Source organism: Mus pahari, chromosome 2, assembly GCF_900095145.1.
Source record: "Mus pahari chromosome 2, PAHARI_EIJ_v1.1, whole genome shotgun sequence".
In the NCBI taxonomy this organism is placed as follows: Eukaryota; Metazoa; Chordata; class Mammalia; order Rodentia; family Muridae; genus Mus; species Mus pahari.
The window spans coordinates 60,845,264-60,868,601 of NC_034591.1; the positions used below are offsets into that span (position 1 = coordinate 60,845,264).

Consider the following 23,338-nt stretch of genomic DNA (forward strand, 5'->3'; position numbering starts at 1 on the left):
GGCTGATTATGGGATGGACCCCCAGGTGGGGCAGTCTCTGGATTGTCCACCTATTCGTCTTAGCTCCAAACTTTGTCTCTGCAACTTCTTTCATGGGTATTTTATTCCCTATTTTGGGGAGGAATGAAGTATCCACACGTTGGTCTTCCTTCTTCTTGATTTTCTTGTGTTTTGGAGATTGTATCTTGGGTATTCTTGGCTTCTGGGCTAATATCCACTTATCAGTGAGTGCATATCAAGTGAGTTCTTTTGTGATTGGGTTACCTCACTCAGGATGATATCTTCCAGATACATCCATAGTTCAGCTCATTCTTACAAATCTCTCTTGAAGACTAACTCTGTGTCATACAAGAATAGCTTAACCTCTTCCAAAGTTAGTAGTACCCTTAATCTCTTAAGGAGTTCTCACAAGGTCTGCATCATCCCTGACATCACAATACTGAGGACCCAATCCTCAAACATGAGCCCTAACCTGCGCATGCAACGGTATCCAGACTATACTAGTTGGTAAGTGATGCTTCATACTTTTCTAGAAGTTGGATTTGATGCTAGAGAGAAGGCTTATGGGTGAAGGTCAATTGCTGACCTTGCAGAAAATCTGAGTGTAATGCCCAGCATCTACATCGATCAGCTCACTACCACCTGTAACTCCAAGTCCAGAGAATGTGACACATTTTTGTGGTCTCCAGGAGCATCGAAACACACATAGCACAGATACAAACACAGACACACACATACATACATACATACATACATACATACACACATACACACACACATACACACACACACACACACACACACACACTCACTCACTCACTCACTCACCCATACATACCCATGCCAGGTTTAGATTAATTTCTTGGGTAATATGAATCCCATACCTCCTCCCCCATCTCCAAGAGGATGTCCTCAGCCCCTGCTCCCACTCACCAGACCTCCCTGTACATTATTCTTTTTATATACAAAATAGACAATTACAGAATCCTTTCATACCTATACACAACTAATTATCTCACTGGGACCCAGATTAAACACTGTCCAAACATTTTCTCATATCTAAAACATCATGTATACTTTTAGCTCAGGATGCACTTTCCTAGAATATGGGGTATTAACACTTAGTGTAATTTTCTGGAGCCTTGATGACCCTTAAAAATGACACATGACAAGAGCAAAAGGCAACATAAAAATAGAGCACAGTTTTGATGTGAGCATTCCACCCCTGTAAGATATCGAGGAAGTACTTATTTAAGTTTCATCCATCCTCTTCAAAAGACACCTTCAATCCATGAGTCTGGTTAGAAAAGAGCTAAGTGAAAGCCCCAACTCAGACGGAACTCTGCACCTCCTGGCTTTTCATCATTACTGTTTTAATTGCAAACCTCAGAACCCTTTAATTTCATCTTCCTGTTTAGTAAAACAGTCATGTTCATAGATAAATAAGGGTCTTAGGCAACGCTGATTTCCATGCGGCGGGCACCAAGCAACCCCACTAGTTACTAGAACCAGCCCTTACTCGAAGTTCCTTAAAGCATTCATGAAGTCAGGATGTCTAAGAACTTAGACAGTCTTTGCTCTTCCTCTTATCTCCTAAGCCTAAGAAATCCCACTGTGGAGACAAGGGCTTGACTTCCCTGTTTTTTCCATTACACTATCCTTCCAAGAAGCAATTGTCCTCCTTATGTGACCTTGTCACCTGTAGCTCTCCAAGTGACAAGGGCACCAAACAGAGCAAAGCTGATGCAAGACTCTGGGAAAGAGAAACCTGCAGCTATGTTTGTACAGGGAAAACAAAAATGACCCCTCCACTTTTAGCCAAGATGCCTGCCTCTCCGTCTAGGGAACTATAAAGACAGGCTCTCTTTCTGGGCTCATGATCTTCTGCCACCATGAGTGCACTTCTGATCCTAGCCCTTGTGGGAGCTGCTGGTGAGTTTCACTCTTTTCCCCAAGCTCTGTCCGTTCCACTGAAGGAAATATATGAACTATCCCAAGGCTGTCTCTTACCTATATTCTGATGGTCTCACCAGCCTCTCAAACCTTCCCCTTACTTTTCTAGCTTCTCATTCTTTGTTTTCCTCACTTAGCCCTTAATCTACTCTTGTAGTCTTCCTTCTAATTGGTGCCAAGAGCAGGGGATGTTGAAAGATGAAGCTAACAAGGAGGTTCCATAAAGTGAGGCCGCATGCCCACTGCTTGACTCCAGCAGCTCTGTGATACTTCCACAATAGATGTTCTTAAGGAAAAAAAAAATGTGTGTGAAGACACAAAAAGCTTATTTTTGCTAAATATTCAACCATTAGAATTCTGATCCTATATGTCTTAGGTCTTGCCTGTTTAATAGGTCCATCCCTAAATGAGCTTTGTCTTACCAGTCAACGTTAAGAAATACTGAGGTATTGGCGAGTTGCTGTGCTTCCTTCCTTAAGTCTAAGTTGTCTTGGGTATTACTTTCTATTCTTGATTCATTTTAAAGAGTTGATTTCTAGTCTAGGTAAAAATTTTCTGTGGGACACTGGCCTAGGTAAAAAGCCAATATTCAGGTGGAACAGATAAGTAATGTATATATAAATAAAGCAGGCAATGGGAAGAACTGACTTCTAATAGGATTCCATTAAGTGTTTTCTCAGGTAATTCTTGCTGTCCCAACATGGATGCTCAGAAGAGGTCTGGGCCCTGTGGGAACTATCTGTCTGTCCTGCAGAACCTGATACTAGGAAGCCCTATAATCTATGTTGCCTATTGGAAATAGAATGAGCACAGCTTTCCTATACTCATGGTGCTCAGTAAGAAACCCTAAGAGTTTTAGCTGCCGTGGAACCTCCGACACCCAGATGAATTTGCTTGTTTTCATTTCCTATCTCCAATCAAGTTGCTTTCCCTGTGGATGATGATGACAAGATCGTTGGAGGATACACCTGCCGGGAGAGTTCTGTCCCCTACCAGGTGTCCCTGAACTCTGGCTACCACTTCTGTGGAGGTTCCCTCATCAATGACCAGTGGGTGGTGTCTGCAGCCCACTGCTACAAATCGTAAGTGATTAACCCCTAACTAAGGAGCCCACATTCTGGAACATATTTAGAACACAGCACTTGGGCAAGTGGTGAAGTAGTAAGGTGAATGGGGAAAGAAAGCCATGAGGAGAAGTTGCTGGCAGCAGTTAACTATCATGAGCACTGTGGAAAATGTGATACAGAATAGGAAAGCCTCTCATTTCCTCAACAAACTCATAAAATAGCAAGGACTGTGAGTCATTAAACAAAGGAATATTTGTTTTGTTATTATGCATAATTGTGAAAAAGTCAGGCACTTTGTACAGCCACCACTAGCTAAGAAGAAAAATGAACTCCAACTTTTCAGAAATACAGCTAAAAATTGGTAAAACTCAATGCGGTCTCTACTAGGCTTTCTCAGTCCCAAGTATGTAACACAAATGACAGGGACACTGGCTCAGTACTTCTAGAGTTGGAAACAAGAATTTAAACGTCTCTCAAGTTTCCATGTCATAATACTTTGGACCAAACAGGCTTAGGTCTCACATAATAATAGTCCTTAATAAAGCAAGAAATATTACTTGTAGTTCCTTCTGTCATTAACTCAGAAAGTAAGGTGAGCATCAAATATTACCTTGAGTTCACATCTCTGAATGTGTGAGGGACTGTGGTATGGCAGATTGAAAACCATCCCAAAATTGCACTCTTTATATACCACCAATCTCTGAAGAAAACAAAGGCAAGGTTGCTTAACCAGAAACTATCCACCATTAAGCAGCTTCTCCTTCCACATTGCCTCAAGATCTACTCTAGACCTCCAGAGCCACTCCTGAGCAAGAAGCTTGGGAACCTTGAGATGTCTTGGACAAAAACCTCTAGCATGTGTTTTCTTTCTAACAGCCGCATCCAAGTGAGACTGGGAGAGCACAATATCAAAGTCCTGGAGGGCAATGAGCAGTTTGTCGATGCTGCCAAGATCATCCGGCACCCCAATTTTAGTTCATGGACCCTGGATAATGACATCATGCTGATCAAGCTTGCTTCCCCCGTGACCCTCAATGACCGAGTGGCCACTGTACCTCTGCCCAGCTCCTGTGCACCAGCAGGCACTCAGTGCCTCATCTCTGGCTGGGGCAACACCCTCAGCAACGGTGGTGAGTAGGACCTGTCACCTACTACATTCCTTCCTCCCTATGTTTTCCAAAACCAGGCATCTGGCTGGTATTGAACCTGCTGGTTTATACCTTGCAAATATGTTTAAAATACCAACTATAAAAACTATAGGTGGTACCAAAGGGAGATAAAATTACAAGAGTTCATTCTCTATAACCTATAGAGGCCAAATAAACACTGTGTAATAAGATCAACAACGAAAACAGGATCCACAGAGGTCATTTTACAGATTTAGAAAGCTACAATTCTTTGCTGAAATTTATCTTCTTAATGATCTCTGTGGTGGCTACCCATGACATTCTAGGATAAATTATTGTTCCTCCAAGTGCGCTGATGCATATTTCTTCTTTCTTTGATCATTACCCTTCCTCTCAGTGAACAACCCAGACCTGCTCCAGTGCGTGGATGCCCCAGTGCTGTCTCAGGCTGACTGTGAGGCCTCCTACCCTGGGGACATCACCAACAATATGATCTGTGTTGGCTTCCTGGAGGGAGGCAAAGATTCCTGCCAGGTGAGTTTGCATATGAAACCTCTGTTCTCCTGGGAGTGGCATGTGAGTGTCCATTATTGGGAAGCTAGAAGCTTCATGCAGTGGGATCAGGCAGAGATGAGATCTATACTGGACATCATTTCATCTCATTAGTGAGAATAAACAATGTTGTGTTTCAATGCAGAAAAAAAAAAAAAAAAAGAACTATTCTAGGGTAAATAGAATGAGGTCTTAAGGTCAGAGTAAGTGTGATTCTTTTTCCACATATCCCTTCCCTAAACTTTGTATTTCTCTCATCCAGGGTGACTCTGGTGGCCCTGTGGTCTGCAATGGAGAGCTGCAGGGCATTGTCTCCTGGGGCTATGGCTGTGCTCTGCCAGATTCCCCTGGTGTATACACCAAGGTCTGCAACTATGTGGACTGGATTCAGGACACAATTGCTGCCAACTAGAGAACCCTACTGTCTTCAATCAGTATTATCAATAAAGTTCATTTGTCATCACTGTATGCTTGTCTCCTTCATCTCTCTAGTCCCTTAGCTCTGGGAAGCATGCTCTTATCTGAGGATTTTGAGGGCAGCAGAGAGTCTCCACTGCAAAGTACCCTGGATTGCAGAATAGAATTCATTAAATAATCAACAGCAGCATAGGAAACACAAAAATCATTTCAGGCTGTGTAATAAAGGTACATGCCTTTAATTCCAGCACTCAGGAGACAATGGCAGGCTAATTTCTGAGTTCAAGGCCAACCTGGTCTACAGAGTGAGTTCTAGGACAGCCAGGGATACATGGAGAAATCCGGTCTTAAAAATCAAAATAATTAATAATAATAACTATTATTATTATTATAAAAATAGTAAATTTCTGTAGAACCATGATGAGGAGCTTGTTTCATTTTACTTTTTCAAGAAATGTTGTGTCTGAATAGTGGACCAAAGCATTTCCTTTTAAAGATTTATTTATTTAATATATATATGAGTATACTGTAGTTGTCTTCAGACACACCAGAAGAGGGCTTCAGACCCCATTACAGATAGTTGTGAGCCACCATGTGGTTGCTGAGAATTGAACTCAGAACCTCTGGAACAGCAATTAGTGCCCTTAACCACTGACCCATGTCTCCAGTCCCCAATGCTTTTCTTACTTAGATTTTCAATGGGGCTTAAAGTTGTGATTTGTGAATACCTTGCGGTTGATGATACTACTGATTCCTTTGACTACATCAGAAAGTCTTCATGCTCAATATAAATCTCAGCTATGATTAAACACCTTAGCTTCTGAGTTCCTTTCTTCATATTCATTTTGGCAGCTTTGATGCAAAGTCTTGCTCTGTAATTCAAGCAGGCCTTCAATTTGTAATTTTCTTGCTTCAGGCTGCAGAATTCTTAGACTCTGGGTTGCACCACTATGGCTGGATCTCTACATAAAAATGTTTATGCCAATGCAGTCAGGTTACTTGGAGAAGGTCTTACTGGCCATCCTCAAATTCCTACTTACATTTGTACAGAAGAAATAAGAGGTTCCTGGTCTATAACTATCACATCTCTAAGCAATTCCCTTCTGTTTATCTCACACAGTAATACTAATATGTATGTACCATCTTGAGAATTTCATAGACATTCACATTTACTTCATTTTTTTCCCTTCTGTAATAGTTATTCCAGTTCCTCAGCTAGAAAGCAAAGATTCAGAGAAGGTTGTTCACTCCCCGTATCCCACACATAGCAGCTGAAAGACCTGGCTATTGTCAGAATTTCTTAGATATTTGCAATGCTCACTAGTGGCATTCCTTCCCTTTCTACTGCGTGATCTCAGATGAGAAAGATCCCATCTACCTTGATCTTTGATTTATCTCCAGACCACTCTCACCAACAAACACCCATTCCTGCTTCCATGCACTTCCGGGAAGTATTTCCTAGTCACTGCCTTTCATGAGTCTATCCTTAGAGAACCCTTGGTCATCGTATTCTTTCTGATGTATACTTTTCCCGGTTTTCCACAGTGTTCAAGACAGCACCTACAATCCTTCTCATGGACTACATGGCTCTCTTTAATCTTTCTTCTGGTTTTCTTTCTATTGCTGTGATAAAATTATTTGACTAAAAATAACATAGAGCCTCAGACTCAAGTCACAGTGCATTGTTGAGAGTTCAGGCAAGAGCTGAAAGCATAAGCCGTGAAGAAATGCTGCTTACTAGCTTACGGCAGACTCGTTCTCTCTTGTTTTAAGATTAGTTCTTTAAATATTTCATACATTACATTTTGATCATATTTATGCTCCTAATTCCTTCCAGATTCACTTTTCTTCCCTACCTATCCAACATGTGTGTTTTTCTTTTCTTTCTTTTTTTAATACCCATCAAGTTCAATTTGTATCACCCATATAGTCTTGGATGTGTGGTCCTCCACTGAAACTTGGGCTACACTCTCATAAACAACAACAAATAAAAATAAAAATAAAAAAACACTGACTGTATCTTTCTCATGGTCATCAATTGTCAACAGCCCCTCAGCTAGAGATAGGGCTTCATGCCTAGGTACTGTATTCCTTCTAGGATTATGTCTGGCTTAAGTTTTCACAGCTGTTGTGCATGCTGCCATAACCAATAAGAGTTCATAATACAGTTACTCTGCTGTGTCCAGAATGCACTGTTTCCTTATCATCATTTACCACCTCTGGCTCTTACAGTCTTTTTACCCCCTCTTCTGCAATTTTCCTTGATCCTTGGGAAGAAGGGCATGATACCACTTAGGGCCAAACACTCAGAAGTTTTTCATTTTGGGCACCTTGATTAGTTGTGAGCCCCTATTTATCACCATCTACTGCCAAAGAAAAAATTTTCCTGACGATAGTTGAAAGATTCACTAATTTATTATTATTATTATTATTATTATTATTATTATTATTATTATTATTATTATGTTATTATGAATTAGTTTAATACTGTGCTAATTTAACAAAGTAATAGTAGTAGGTTCTTCACTAAAGGGCCTGTGACCTGGGTCATGGATTCTTGGCACTGATAGTTATACCAGTTATGGATTTCAATTTGTGGAATGGGTCTTAAATCCAATCAAATGTGGTTGGTTACAGTGATGATTTCGGACCACTATTGCACTAAAAGGGCATGTCTCGTCAGGTCAGTCATTATTCTATACCACAGCATGCACACCTGGGTAAAACTGGTACTCTGCTCTGATATGAATAGCACCTTCCAGCACTATGAGACCAAGTGAGTGTGGATGAAGTTTCTAGGTCATCTTGATTTCATCATGTTCTATGACTCACTTATGTAGTGTCTTGAGCAATCAGCCTATACTATCAAGTTCTGGAAGTTAACGAAGAGTAATCACAATAGATTATAATCTTTGGAGCTATATAGGATTCTAGTGGGCAAAATTGCAAAAGATGAAACCCATTCCTGACACTGGGATTTTATGTGTTAGCTTGTTATTTCTAATAGGGGCATATTCACCTTGTTACAGGGTAACTCCTTTTTTTTTTTTTTTTTTTTTTTGGTTTTTCGAGACAGGGTTTCTCTGTGTAGCCCTTGGCTGTCCTGGAACTCAGTTTGTAGACCAGGCTAGCCTCAAACTCAGAAATCCGCCTGCCTCTGCCTCCCAAGTGCTGGGAGGTAACTCCATTTTTTAATTTTTTATGTATATGTATAAATATTCTAAGAAGCTTCTGTAGTAGTAAGTTTCAATATGACAATCTGAAATGTCTTTAGTAATAGTTATATCTTCCCATGCCCCCTTACTATGCCTTCCTGTCATCTAAGATCTCCCCTTTTTACCCCCCTTCTAGGTAAGGACCCCAGACTCACACTGGCAACCTCATCCATTACAAATGACATTATACCCTACCTCTAGATAGAAATGCTAGACTCCTACCATCAACTCTACCCATCCCTTCCAGTTCTGTCTATACTTTTCCCCTGTCTTTATATAGAGATACTGCTAACTCCGCCCATGCCTGTAACCCAAGTAGGGTCCCCAGAGTTATACTATCAACTCCATCCATTCCTGTAACCTGGCTCAGAACAACATTTCAAATATAAATAAAGAGTATATCCAATAAAAAAAAACCAATTAAATATTTTCAACAATATCCCAACACCAGTGAATAAAGTAAACTTGGCATATAGTGAGTACACAGTGATTAATTGAATGAAACTTTAAAGAAGAGTGGAGACAGTTACTAAGTAGACGTGATGCCTGGTGAGACTCTGCTATACTCATATATTGGTACGTTGCCTAGTGGCCATCGGAGAGGCTTCTCACCCAGGAACTGATGAAAACAGGTGCAGAGACGCATAGCCAAACATAAGGCTGAGCTTCTGAAATCCTGCAGAAGAGGGGAGGAAGAACTGTAGGAATCAGAGAGTTCACAGACACCATAGGAAAACACCCAGAATTAGCCAACCAGGGCTCATAGGAGCTCACAAAGACTGAACTGACAACAAGGAAGCCTGCATGGGACTGACATAGGCCAGCTGCATATATGCTACAGTTGTTAGCTTAGCCTTCTTGTGACACTCCTAACAGCCTGAGCAGGGGCTGTCTCTGACTCATTTGTCTCTGTTAGGGACTCTTTCCTCCTACTGTGTAGCCTAGACTTACAGCAACTTGATATGCCATGAGAGGCCTGCCCTTTTCTGAATTGTAGAAGAGGAGGAGTGGATGGGAGTAGGGGGTGGGCAAAGGAGAATTGTGGGAAAGGATTCAGGGGAGAGAGGGGAAACTGCAGACACAATGTTAGAAAAGAAAGAAGGAAGGAAGGAAGGAAGGAAGGAAGGAAGGAAGGAAGGAAGGAAGGAAGGAAGGAAGGAAGGAAGGAAGGAAGGAAGGAAGGAAGGAAGGAAGGAAGGAAGGAAGGAAGGAAGGAAGGAAAAATGTATTCATAATTTTAAAAATAATAATAAAGTAAATAAGGAAAGGCTGCCCCCTGCTGTCCATTTGTGTGAATAACTACAACCTGATTTCTGTCCAATGTTACTTGCACAGGTTAATTTTTTAAAAAGGGGGCGGGAAAATGAGTGAGTGAGTGAGTGAGTAGGTGAGTGAGTGAGCAAATTAATCAATGAATAAATAAGTAAAAATTCTAAATGTTTTGAGATGCTATCATCTTTACATTTGGCCTCAATGTCCCGATGAATAAACTGGAAAAACCCCATCAGATGCAATGACAACCAAGATAAATGGTACTATTATCTTCAAGGCCAGATGAAATAAAAATGCTAAGCCACATGATTAAAAGGAAACTCTGACTCAGTGAGTCCATCATTGCTAAGGAGAGGGGTTGAGTGAGATGTCAAAAGGTGAAAAAATGTATCAAATAAAATGTACAGCTCAATGGGACAAAAAGAGAAGAGAATAGACTTTGCCACCTTAAGACGGTTAACGGTGGCTTCTTCAGGAGGCTTACGGTAGAGTCGTAAGGTCTGCCACTATGGATGAGACAGACTGCCTCTGCTTTGCCAGTTCAGAGCAGCACTTTTTGTTTGGCCCAGGGCTGAGGAGCGGGTCCCAGTCCCACTGTGACAAAGCATACACAAGAACCCTTCTGGTTACTTACTTAATATTGTTAACAAACCCAGTCCTAGATATTTTTATTCAAAAGCTGGTGAAAAATTATCTAGAGATCTGAACCTTGACAAGCTTCTCTGGGCCTCTCTGAACAAGCGCAGGATCATGAAACAACGCTTTATATATATATATATCCCAATCTTTGGAGAAAGTAATAACTTAAAACTAAGTCCTTTCAGCAGAAAAAAATTTCATATATTTTATATAAATGACATTTTATTGGTTTTCCTCCCTTTTATATTGATTTTTAAATTTTATTTAGAACAAATAATATAGGTATATGGCTCCAAAACTGAAATCTCACCATTAAACCATCAATGATAAATGGCCCTGTGCTCTGCTTCTGCGCATTTCACCTGCTTGTGGTGGGCAATTGCTTTCAATAGATTGTCTTACATTTTTACCAGAATTTCTTTTTTCTTTTGTTTTGCAATTCTGAGGAATCAAACACAAGTTCTCCATCATTTCATGCAGTCAGCCTACCAGTAAACTATAGTGTCAGCCCTCTGCCCAGTGTTTCTCTATGAAGAGTCTTTTATTGGGATACTCATTAGTTAATTCTTATGCCCTGTCACCTTTGTTAAACAAAAGGTAGCACACATCTATACAACTCTGCAGTTGGCATTTTCCCAGTTACCTGTGTGTGAGAGAACCCACTGACGTGATACTAATATTACACACTCATTTAAACATGTTTACTTCTCAAGCTTTTTGAACTTATTGGAAGAGAGTCTACTCTGTAGATGTAGACCACACTGGCTGTGTTTACAACAATCCTCCTGCTTCAGCCTCCCAAGTACTAAAAGTTTCATTTGTATACAACTATACCTACAAAGTAAATTTCCTTCGGTTGTGTTTCTGGATAAAAACAAAAATGCATTTATAGCTTCATAGTTGTTTTCTAGTTATTTCCTATACAAGTTGTTTTATTACGTTTGTATTCCTATTAACAAAAAACATACTAAAGTCTTTACTTCACTGCAGATTCCCAAGGAAAGCAGTCTCTAATAACCCAATTTTCTCAAGTTGCTGATAGGCGGGATTTCAATGACATTTTTCCTTTGTGTTTCCATTGTGAAAACTTTTCCCTACACTTAAGCATCATTTTGATTCCTCTTTCTCCAAAACATCTGGTATTTGCCTCTTTTATTTATTTATGTATTTATTTATTTATTTATTTATTTATTTATTTATTTATTAGCTATTGCGTTATCTTATTGATTACTAGTTCTGATGATGAGAATTGAAAATTTTTTCCCATGTTTTTAGTTAGCTTTTGATTCTATTTCTTTCTCTCTCTCTCTTTTTTTTTTTCATTCAAATGTGACAAAATTACATAGTCCTCTGTCTTTTCATCATCTGGGTCTCATCACCACTTGACCCAAAGCGTGCAAAGGCAGGTTGAATTTTGGAATAAGACTGTCTCTTTTTGAGACTAATTCCCAAAGTACAGCCCTAGTTGACCTGAAACGCCATCCTGAGACTAGGTTCAAACTCACAGATTTCCCTGTTTCTGCTTCCACAGCGTTAGGATGTATATATGTGCCTCCACCTCCAACCAGATTCATTTCGAAACAGGAAAATTGAAATATCTACTAATGCCTTGAAAAGACTTCAGAGAAGATGACCATGTAGCTATGATCATATGGCCTTGCAATTATATTAGAATGATTTCCAAACTCTGTCTCTACTCAGCCTACATGGGGACTTGTTCTTAATTCTCTTTACCTAGCAAGATGGGTAATAACATGGTAGGTAACACATGTGGTTACGTCACTTCATTTCATACTCATTGTTAGGAATGTGGTGCATTCTTCACCACCATTCTAAGAAGTCCAGAACCTAAGTTAGCCCCTAGAAAAGGCTCATATTTGTCACACACAGAGACTCTCAGAACCACAGAGTCTTGACTGTGGGAAAAGATAGAACCTCTGAGTTACACACAGCCTTAGGGCAAGGACAAAGCCAGGCTACACTGGGGGCTGTTACTTCTTCATAGGGTGGTTCCCTTCCTTATATGACAAAAACTTGAGAAGGGCGGATACAAGAGGGAATCCAGCCCCTTCAGCAAAGATCATTTCAATGACACCCAGCTCCAAGAACAAAGAACATTTAAAAGAAGAGCAGGGGGTAAAGAGGAAACCGTGCATTAGCTCGTATCTTACCACCACCTTGCACAATGGTGGGGATGTCACCTTCCTTATCTTCAGCTCCCCACAAAGGAGCAGCTTATCTGGTGGTTTCTTCCAGCCCTCAAGGGGTAGACCTATGGGAGGGCCCTTTTTTGTATAAAGCTGTAACATTGTGGGGACAGGGGGCCACGGTGATTCAATTCTATGGGAAACCTTTACAAAAACCTTTCTGTCTGTCTGTCCCAAGGCCCACAGTCCTCTAATCTTCTCCTGGGTCATAAGCCTACATGTGTGTAGATGCAGAATGCTTCCACTTCACCTCTGCAGTCTGCTTGGCCAAGATTGTGGAGAAGAATGGGGCCTTACCAGAGCAGGAGCCTCTTATGCTGAATGAACCCAAGCATAAGAAGAATGGCCTAGTGGCCCCAGTGGCAAAGGATGCAGGGAGATCCTCTTCTGCTAACTTCCATAAAACAGACCTCCTATCAGTGGAGAGGTGAGCCAGAGATGAACAGTTCTACAGGTTTTTGTTGTTGTTGTTGTTGTTTTGTTTTGTTTTGTTTTGTTTTTAAAGCCATAAAGATCTCAGCTCTTGATGAATAACATCATAGGTCCAGGAAATCTGTTCTCTGACAGGCTACCTCACTTTGATGGACCTTCAGAGAGGGACAAGATATATAGGGAATTCTTCACAAAAGGGATGTAAGTTCCACTGGATGGAATCTACCATGTTCGACATTGCCACAAGTCTAACGTCCGAATGTTCTTTTGTGCAGTACCTGGGATGCACACAACGCTATTACTGCTCCTATGGTCCTCTAGACACTAGCTGGGAAGAGCCTCTCTTCATACCTTAAGGTTATTTTCCTCCTCACCCTATGGCACTGTGCAAACACAGAAGTCTTCTTTGGTGAAGGAACCAGACTCACAGTTGTAGGTATGATATCTTTCAGGTAAATTTATTTCCAGGTCTGTCTTCGGACAAAGCCTGTCCTCTGTGTCCATATTAGAGTATCTGTATTCTGATGTGCAAACTACGACTACACCTTCGGCTCAGGGACCAGGCTTTTGGTAATAGGTAAGGCCTGAGGGTCTTTGGGTGTGGGATGAAAAGTGTTATACTGTCCTGGTAATCAGAGGAAGGAGCCAGCTCATGGTTCCCTCTTGAGGAAGAGGCTGTCTCGTGTCTGGGACTACATTCTAAGGAGGCTGAATCCACAAAGGTGGTCTGAATGCCTCTGGCGGAGTCAAGATGAACCAGGGATGGAGGTCAGGAAAGAAAGGAGAAAGGCTCACAGAGAGGGAGGGGGTTTTGAAGTGGACTTGGGAGGCTGTGTTCTGGAAATACCCTCTATTTTGGAGAAGGAAGCCGGCTCATTGTTGTAGGTAAGTTAGGGCCAAATGGCTGGGTACCAGTTGAAGTTTCTCTCTGACATGCCCAGGTTGCAGTGTACTTCTATCAGAAAAAACTAAATTCCTCTGCTCATGCATGCACGAAGGGATGAATGCCCACAGGCTGGCTGTACGAAGCCTGGGCATCCTGTTTAATGCAGGCAAGCTCAACTGGGAGTCAGCCTCATATACTGTTCACAGCCCTACGGTTTGGCCCTTCCATACAGGCAGGAGATAGGCTTGGGGGAGGAGGATGTATGGGTCATTAGGAAAACCGATTGCCAATTACATTAGTTAATATGGCACAGTTGTCTGTCCTTCTACTCCCCAGAGATAAAACCTTCCTCAGGAATGAGGGAAACTAGCTGCCAGGAGGGCACAGGGAGGAGGGGCAGAAAGCATGAGGAAGTTTTACCACCAGGCTTTAATGTTGTGTTTCCAACGAAAGGTTATTTTTCGGTCATGGAACCAAGCTGTCTGTCCTGGGTATGTAAAAGATTTCTTTCTTGGGAGGGCATGCTGTAAACCTAGAGGTGCAGGGAGATCCTCAGACGAGGTAAGGACTACAAATGCAGCCTGGGTTGTGGTTCAGAGAGGAAGAAAGGATGGTGACTGTACCTGAGCCCCTGGGGATTCTGTGCAGAGTCCTGCCTCAAAGAAGGGTCCCATCAGCTCTTTGGGAGTTTGCCACCCTCGTGTTGTACTGTGTAACAACCAGGCTCAGCATTTTGGAGAGGGGACTCGACTCTCTGTTCTAGGTAAGCTATGGGACCAAACTGGTGGGACCATTGTCCCTTGGACCTGTAACCCCAGAGCTGGTGGAAGGGACTGGGAGATTTAGTCATTCCTTTACTTGCTAGGTTCTGAAACGGTCCTCTGCTTCACTTACGAGGAGATGCATCAGCACCTGTTTCTTCTCCCCTGAGTCTGCAATCTAGGAGTAGTTTCCTGCCTTCTTCCCAGGGTCATCCTACAGTTTTGTTTGCATGGATGTGCCCCTTCTGAGTCCCCTTCCTCCTGTCACTCTCCTGTGACATGCCTCGTGACATTACTGGAGTCTGGAATTCTTCCTGAAGGTAGAGAGGCGGTCATACAGGTCTCAGAGATCTAAGACTAGCTCTCTAGCTTTGGGACCGCTGGTAGGTTTTACCAAGGCCACCTGCAGCTGTGTTCCTATAATTCACCCCTCTACTTTGCAGCAGGCACCCGGCTCACTGTGACAGGTATGGGGGCTCCAATTCTGACTGGAGGGGTTGTGCCTGTGTTGGGCCACCATGGTCTAGGAAAGGAACTTAGGAATAAGATAAGACGAAGTCCTTATGTACACAGTAAGACGGAGTCGTCCCTTCCCATCTGGAACCCTCTAAGTTCCTACCTTCCCCAGAGCCTGGTAGCTTGCTCTTCTCTGGGTTTGTTTTCTTGTTTGGGTTACAGAATATCTTGTTTTGGGGCTTTGAGTCTTCTTGCTCTTCCTTTTACTATTCTTTGGGCTACTGTCGTTGGTGCCGCAGATGTATTACTTTGTATTTTCTCTATAGCCTCATCTCCACTCTTTCTAGTCTCCATCTGCTTCTGCGTTGTTGGATTGGTTTGGTGCATAGAGCTCTGTATGCCGATTTAAAATGTCGATCCTGACCTCCTGTTCAGACCCTCTGCTCCCTCCTTCATCTTCTGCCTTCACTCTGTCCTTATCAGTTTCTGAGGACACATCTGTCTTCCTTGTGTGATAGAAGGGCTGGACAGCAGAGGGGATCCGGTCCTAGTGGTATCAGGGTGACCTGGGGACGAATCCTGAGCAAAGGCATATGTGTGTCATAGCATTACAGGAACTCTAGCTACCTACAGGAGTTTGGAGTATATTATTCTCGGTGGATATCTCAGGGTTAGAAATAAAAAAACTTAGACCAAGAGAATAATGTATTAGCAACAAAATATGTAAAAAGACGAGAAAATAAAGGCCCTGAGACTCCAGGGCTGTCTTGGGATAATAAGCTAATGAAAACCTAACATAAGCAATATCATGCTTGGGAGGAAGCAGAAAAGCTATCAGGTATGGGGATGGCGTGAGGTCTAGGAGATACAGGAAAAGGTGGAAGAATGAGATGCCTTGGTCCTCCCAGGACTGGTAGCTTCCATAAATATTGTCTTGTAGACAGGACCCATGCCATGGAAATTAAAGGAAATTACTGAGCACTGGTTTCAAAGATCTGGGGCGCAAAGAGGGGAAATGCATGGAATAATATTTTTTTGGAAATAATTAAATGCTTCAGGCTCTCCCAGACTCTCTGAGACATGCAAAGAAATGAAGGACCACTTTATGTTTAAAATTATTGGTTTTGCTTGACTTTGACTTTTAAGAACTTTATAAGTGAGTAGTGAGTCTACGTCTTTCCTGTCCTTCCCTCCTCCTTTCTTTCCCCTAAATTCTCTTAAAGGATTCAAAGGTTGCCTTATGTGGCTACATGTATTTCTATTTTTAACTATCCTTCAAGCCACTGTTTGTCTTTCTCCAAACTTGATTCTCAATTTCCCTGACAAATCCTCAACTTCAGACAGGTACAAACGATCTTATGTTGTCCTGTTTCTGCACGAGAACCTTTACTTCTAGGTCAGAACAGAGCCAAAGAGGGAGAAAATGAAACTCTCCTCAAGGGAGGATGCTTGCAAGATGTGTGTGGACTTTGCATCTCTCATGTCTTCAGAGGGGGGTCATCCATTTCAATAATCCTAGGAGTTTTATCTGTCCCCAAATCTAAGTATGTGACTGGGTCCAGGCCTTTCAAGTGGAAACCCATGTCTGAAATGACCCTTGTGCTTTATACTTTGTTTACAGGAATCTTTCACTATATTAAAGAATACAACACTTAGTTGTAGACTAGAATTCTGAAACTCATCAGGGAGGCTCACTGAGCACTAAAAAAAATAAATAAATAAAAGAGTTCAACCTATGAATAATATCTTCCACAGGATTGCGGCTTTCCTATGCAAGCCACCACAGCTCTCTTACATCTCAGTGTAGGAGTGAATGTGGAACATCAGATAGGCTATCAGCCAGAGACAAGCTGGAACCTCAAAGCAAGCTGAGTGCAGTGGGGGAGGAGGTTGTATTGAGCAAGGTATTCAGAAGCTCAGAGATGTCTCTGGATGTTCTGTGGGAAATGTCTCTTTTAGGCAACGAAAATTTATACTATGCAGAATGACTCAAACACATTGATATATCCACCTTACCCCAAAAAGGAAAATAGCAGTAAGAAAAAAAAATTATCTTTACATTAGTATGTCACTTTTGTCTTAAAATTCAATCTCACTCAAAGCCACCATTTCAAATAGTCACGCATGGATTCTGTTTCAAAAGAAAAAACAATGTGTATATTCTTTTTAACCAATAGTCAACATCTAAGTACATGAGACATTATGAGAAAGTCCAAAAACTCAGGGTACCATTCCACCATAGAAAAGTGGGGGATGAGAGTATGCAAAGCATATAATTAGAGCAATCCATAAAGAAGAGGGAATGTGGAAGGAGACCAGGAACAGGGTTGGACAAGGGCAGAAAACAAGCAGGACCTGCTACAACATAGTTGTACTTTATAATGACCATTTCCAGCCCTTTCTTACAAGTTCAAGCCAAGTCCAGACAGCTCTCAGACCAGTCCTGCTCTCTTTACTTTCCAGAGGATCTGAGAAATGTGACTCCACCCAAGGTCTCCTTGTTTGAGCCATCAGAAGCAGAGATCGCTGACAAACAAAAGGCTACCCTCGTGTGCTTGGCCAGGGGCTTCTTCCCTGACCACGTGGAGCTGAGCTGGTGGGTGAATGGCAAGGAGGTCCACAGTGGGGTCAGCACAGACCCTCAGGCCTACAAGGAGAGCAATAACAGCTACTGCCTGAGCAGCCGCCTGAGGGTTTCTGCGACCTTCTGGCACAATCCTCGCAACCACTTCCGCTGCCAAGTACAGTTCTATGGGCTTGAAGAGGAGGACAAGTGGCCAGAGGGCTCAACCAAACCTGTCACACAGAACATCAGTGCAGAGGCCTGGGGCCGAGCAGGTAAGTAGGACCTGGGGTGCTGGCATGAAGAATGAGCATCAGTCATGCCAATGAAAAATGGAAAGATGCAGGTGAAAAGCCAGGAAGACTAGATACAGAAACAAAACGAAGCAAAACAAAACAAAACAAAACAAAACAAAACAACAGTAGAAAGGGATGAAAGCCTACCAAGAAGATAAACAAGGCAACTATGTATAATTCTAAATCCAGATCCTCATTCTGGAACCCTTACATGTAGAGTAGCCGTTCCATGCTACTTGTGGGGCTCAGCATCTGAATCATTATCTCTGGTGCCTAAGCCATGAGTTTCAATAACAATTGGTACAATAGATGAGAGATGGTTCTGGAGTCTCCTGGGGATGTGGGGGGTGGAGTGCAGAAAAGGTGTTTAATCTGGGCCTGTTAGACAATGCTGGCCCCTAGATTGACTTAATTTTCAATCTTCTTAATAAAAAGAGGCCTCATCCATTTTCCTCTCTCTCTCTTTCTCTCTCCTCTCAGATTGTGGGATTACCTCAGGTAAGCGAGTTGACTCTCTCCTCACCTCTCATGATTATGACTGTAGAGCTAGCTACCTGTCCAAAGGCACTTACCTGCTTCCCTTTTCTGTCAACAGCATCCTATCAGCAAGGGGTCTTGTCTGCCACCATCCTTTATGAGATCCTGCTAGGGAAGGCCACCCTGTATGCTGTGCTTGTCAGTATGCTGGTGGTGATGGCTATGGTAAGGAACAGGCAGATGAAGCTTATGGGGAGGTGACACATGCAACTCATACACTTACATCCCAGGGCTTAGGGCTCTTCCATAACTAGAGGGGAGCAGTAGAGAGAGGTCTGCTTCCATGGTGTAAAAGATAAGAAGAAACTTCAAAGAACTGCAGTAAATGAGCTATAGAAGATAAGATGTGATAATTCAAAAACCCAACGGATATTTAAGTAGCTCTATCATTTGTCTGAACAATGGGCCTTTGTATATTCTCTCAAGGCACACTATGCAAGGCCATTGGTAAACCTAAAATGATTCTCATCTGCAGGTCAAAAGAAAGAGTTCCTGAAGCCAGATGTGAAGGTGAATGCAAGAACTGACAACACATTGTGTTAATACAGATTTTCTTCTTCCAGAACTTCTGAAGAGCTATTCTCACTTGTCTGTGCATCCCAAAATCTGCCTACTAGTCATGTATAGGTGCACTTGTATGTCCGAAATCCTTATGACCTAGAAAATGCCTACACTTACAATCAAACCAATAAACATGTTCTAGGATAGCCTGACTCTCTCCGGTGTGTGTAGATATCTTTATTTCTTGTCTGTCTCCAACCTTGTTGATGAATCATAAAAAGAAGAGATATTAAAGAAAAGGATGGCCACACTGGGTAAGAAAAGTAAGGGCCCCACCCTCAAACTAACAGAAGATGATTAAGTTTGGAAGGTAGTGACAGGAACTAAAACTTCTCAAGAGAGAAAGACAGAGGTGCTGAATACAGGAAGTCTCTTACCTTCAAAAACAAACAAGCAAAACAAACAAAAAGTTTATGCTCTAACTTTATATGCCCAGTACAGGGAAAGGCCAGGGCCAAGAAGTGGGAGTGGGTGGGTAGGGGAGCAGGGCAGGGGGAGGGTATAGGGGACTTTTGGGATAGCATTTGAAATTTAAATGAAGAAAATATCTAATAAAATTTTTTAAAAACAGTTTGTGCTCTGCAGAGCAGCAGCTACAAGTTACACAAATGTATCCACCTACAACTTGTCATATCCCTGTGGCTAACAAGGCTTAGTTCCCTGGGTGTCACCAATCTCCCTTTTGGCCTCTCACTCAACACATGTGTTCATTTGCCAAACATCTTTCCTAGTTGTTCACACATGGCAATGCACTGACTTGGAAATTTATATTAAGATAGAAGACGTGTCTTTCATTTAAGATACAAATCTGTTAATAAATTATTCCCCAGTGAAATAGATGGATGTAAGCAACATCCTATGGGTGTGCCTAGAAGTACAGAAAATACAGCTTTCTACAAGTAAGAGCAAGTTCTATTGCTACATCTAGAAATCCTGCAGGTCCCTTGAGTTCTCATTGCAGCCATGGGGGTGTAGTCACCATCTTTAAGATGACATAAATAATTAATGATTCATTTTACCTCTTAGTCCCCCCCCCATACTTTTTTCCTCCTATCCTCTTCATGCCATTCTACAAGTTCTCCTTCTGCCTGTTCCATATGGAGCAACATGGGACCTCTTCTTCCCTCAGTATTCCTTACTTCATTTTAAGGACTTGGATAAATTCTCTTCCTGGAGCCTTTTCTAGTAGTTTTTGTCCAGTCCTTCCTTCTTCCTAAGACTAGATCAAGAACATCCTGTATTGTTTAGCTCCTTATAAAGACCACCCTTATAACATTTATCATACTCAATGGGAAGTGTTTCTTATCTGACATCTCCCATGTAACTGGTGGCTCCGCCGTAACTAAGGTGCTATTTCTGACAGTACCCTGCATGATATTTTGCTTCAGGGTAGACACTTAGTGGTGATTTTCTAATAAACACATGAATGGCGAGGGAAATGAAAGTGACCCAGTTTTATAAGCAGTCATTTCAGTGAGGCCTTCCCTCTTGCTTGCATATGATTTCAGAGTTTAATCTGTGCAAAAGTACATACAAAGCCACATATAGATAGACATGGTTACATGTGCATTCGTATCACTCACTGAACCTTTATCACTGTAATCTCTCACCAGTGACAGAACAGAGGTAAATAAACCACAATTTTCAAGAAAACAATCTTTCCATAAAGGGACTAAGTCATATTAATTAATTAATTAATTAAAAAGCCAAACTGCCAGGTGGTGGTGGCGCACACCTTTAATTCCAGCATTTGGGAGGCAGAGGCAGGAGGATTTCTGAGTTAGAGGCCAGCCTGGTCTACAAAAGTGAGTTCCAGGACAACCAGGGCTATACAGAGAAACTCTGTCTTCAAAAAAAAAAAAAAAAAAAAAAAAAAAGCCAGCACTTTGAAATAGCTGAGTGAACTGTCCACAAAACTGTAATCAGCAGTTAGGTAATTGGATGAGAGCCTGCAAACATACAGGTTCTTCAAACTTGTGCACTTTGTGCACTCCAGAGAGGGCTCATGCTCACCAGAAGCAGGAGAAAAAGCACAGACAACATGACAGGATGCTTTGGAGTTTAGCCATTTACCTGGGAGTTTAGCCATTTAGCCTTTACTCTGAAAGAGTCAGAGACAAAATTATTCAAAATTAAGGCTGAGAAACCATATCAGCACATGCCTCTCTGGGAATGGACTTATTTCCTTACAACCAGCTCAGAAGCTAACACATAGTGCCTAATGGACTACATACTATGGACTAAGTAAATGAGAAAGTCAGGGCAAGGGCTGCACAGCCTAGCAAGCAACGGGAATAATGATAGTTTCTGAGGCACATGTTTCTGCCTTCTAAATTACATCACCTGCTCTGTGGAGTCTCCTGGTAGGGACCTTACCACTTCACTCCTCCCACCCATTTCTCTATAAATGCCAGTCTAAGCAGGTGGGCACCGTGTGTCAAAGAGGGGGAAACCCAGTGACATAGATGTTCTCCCAGAGTGAGAACATGTTCAGAACAGGGGCTCCCTGCCCCCATCAACAATGCCACTATCAGTCCCAAGGACATCTCCAAGCTCCTCCCCTCTTTAGATTTACCCAGCTTGTGACTTTTCCCAGCCCCTCACAGTCAGACAAACCTCTCTGCCACCTGGTCTCCCTGTCCCTGCCCAGGCACTGGGGGAGGGCACCTGCGGGGAAGAAACTTTTTTGTATCATGATGTAACATTGTGGGGACTGGGGGGGGGGGCACAATGATTCAACTGGAAGAGGTGCTTTTACAAAAAGCTCTACCCTAAAAGACACCAACTCCCAGCCCAAGAAATGCATTTAATGTGTGAGGAGGAGTCTATGTGAGTGGACTCACAAGGTCTTATAACATCTATGCATCTCTTTGCCCTAGAAAGCTTCCCATGAGTGTGAAAGGCTATCCAGGGAAGTGGGATGACCATTCAGCCCTTATCATGGGGCTTACAATCAGCAAAGTATCTGCACATGCATGGGAAATCATGAACTTATTAAAAAGTATTAAGTAGATAAATAGAACCTTTGTGGGAAAGAAGTTACAAGTCCTTCTCATTGGAGGCTACCTGGACACCAACAGGAAGCCTTCAGATTTCAAATTCACTTTGTCAAACCCTGAGTGAATTAGATGGATATTCGTTCCCAAGCCAAAAATTGTATCTCCTCTTCAATTTGAGATCGGCCTCATGCAAGGTCAAGATTGCCTTACCAGTTCTGGAGGTAGATGGAGAACGTGAGTAACCCCGGGTCTGTGCTGAGGAAGGCGAGGAAAGAGAAAGATTTCTTGGCAGCCCTTTTCTGCTGTGTTCCTATGCTGAACAGTTCTTCGGACCAGGAACACGACTCACCGTCCTAGGTAAGAAGGCAGAGGCCACACAGGTGGGGGAGAAGGTAGGACAGTCAGCCACAAAGACCCCCAAAGCAGAAAGCCTTTGCAGAGTGGATATTTGACTATCCAAGGCCCTGTATCAAGGAAGAGGAGGTTTGTGCCAGCATCCCCAGGACTGTGCAAACACCGGGCAGCTGTACTTTGGTGAAGGCTCAAAGCTGACAGTGCTGGGTAAGCAGGCAGCTGGGGGTACCATGGGAGTAAGATATTCAGAGCAGGATAGCTACTCAGCATCCTCTTGGACTGAGCTTATCTGCAGGGGCAGAAGGATTTCTGGATTGGATGTTGGGAATAGAGAAGCACTCATGGTTGGTGGGGATCTGAATCAGGGTTGAGACAGCTGGAGCAGGCAGCACCGAGTTTTTGTCCTGAGGCTGGAGGCTGTGAGTACAGAAACACTGTATTTTGGCTCAGGAACCAGACTGACTGTTCTCGGTAAGTTGGGAGCTAGTAATGAAGGGGAGGGAGCATTTCCTTGCTGGGATTCCCAGGCTAAGGATAGCCAGAGCCAGTTTTTGTCCTGTGCCAAGAGGCTGTGAGTCAAAACACCTTGTACTTCGGTGCAGGCACCCGACTATTGGTGCTAGGTAAGCTGGGGTATGGTTTTTGTGTTGGGTTCTGGGGCTGTGAACCAAGACACCCAGTACTTTGGGCCAGGCACTCGGCTCCTGGTGTTAGGTGAGCTGGGGTCCCAAGCGCGCGTTCTCAGCGGGATTGGGCTGCAGTGGGCGCGGGTCCCTTGGCCGGGTTTCTCTTAGGAGTCATAGGGTTGTGAAGCCCTTGCCCTGACTTTCGGGATTGGCAGTCGCCAATTGAACATCCTATGTGAGCTTCTTGGCAACTGCAGCGGGGAGTTCTGGGGCTTCTGGCGTCTTTGCGCCAGGTTCCCTAGCCCGGCGCTGGAGAGGGAGGCTGAGTAGCAGGGAGACTGTCCCTAAATGGGAGAACACCTCGCTGAATCCCGCCGGTTTGTGTGTGGGGTTGAGCCTCTGTGCTATGAGCAGTACT

General features: G+C 42.7%; 1 protein-coding gene and 1 gene segment (V, D, J or C); both read left to right on the top strand.

The window, feature by feature from the left end:
- LOC110316504 overlaps positions 1–23,338 on the top strand; it is a 359,339-nt gene that overhangs the window by 331,470 nt on the left and 4,531 nt on the right. Inside the window, 1 exon segment of the C gene segment in view lies at positions 22,967–23,008. Within this exon segment, the coding sequence occupies positions 22,967–23,008 (42 nt within the window).
- Positions 1,865–5,166, top strand: LOC110316505 (anionic trypsin-2). Its single transcript, XM_021190858.1, has 5 exons — positions 1,865–1,932; positions 2,876–3,035; positions 3,897–4,150; positions 4,545–4,681; positions 4,962–5,166. Exons 1-5 carry the CDS (start codon positions 1,893–1,895, stop codon positions 5,109–5,111), a joined length of 741 nt encoding a protein of 246 aa, XP_021046517.1. The 5' UTR covers positions 1,865–1,892; the 3' UTR covers positions 5,112–5,166.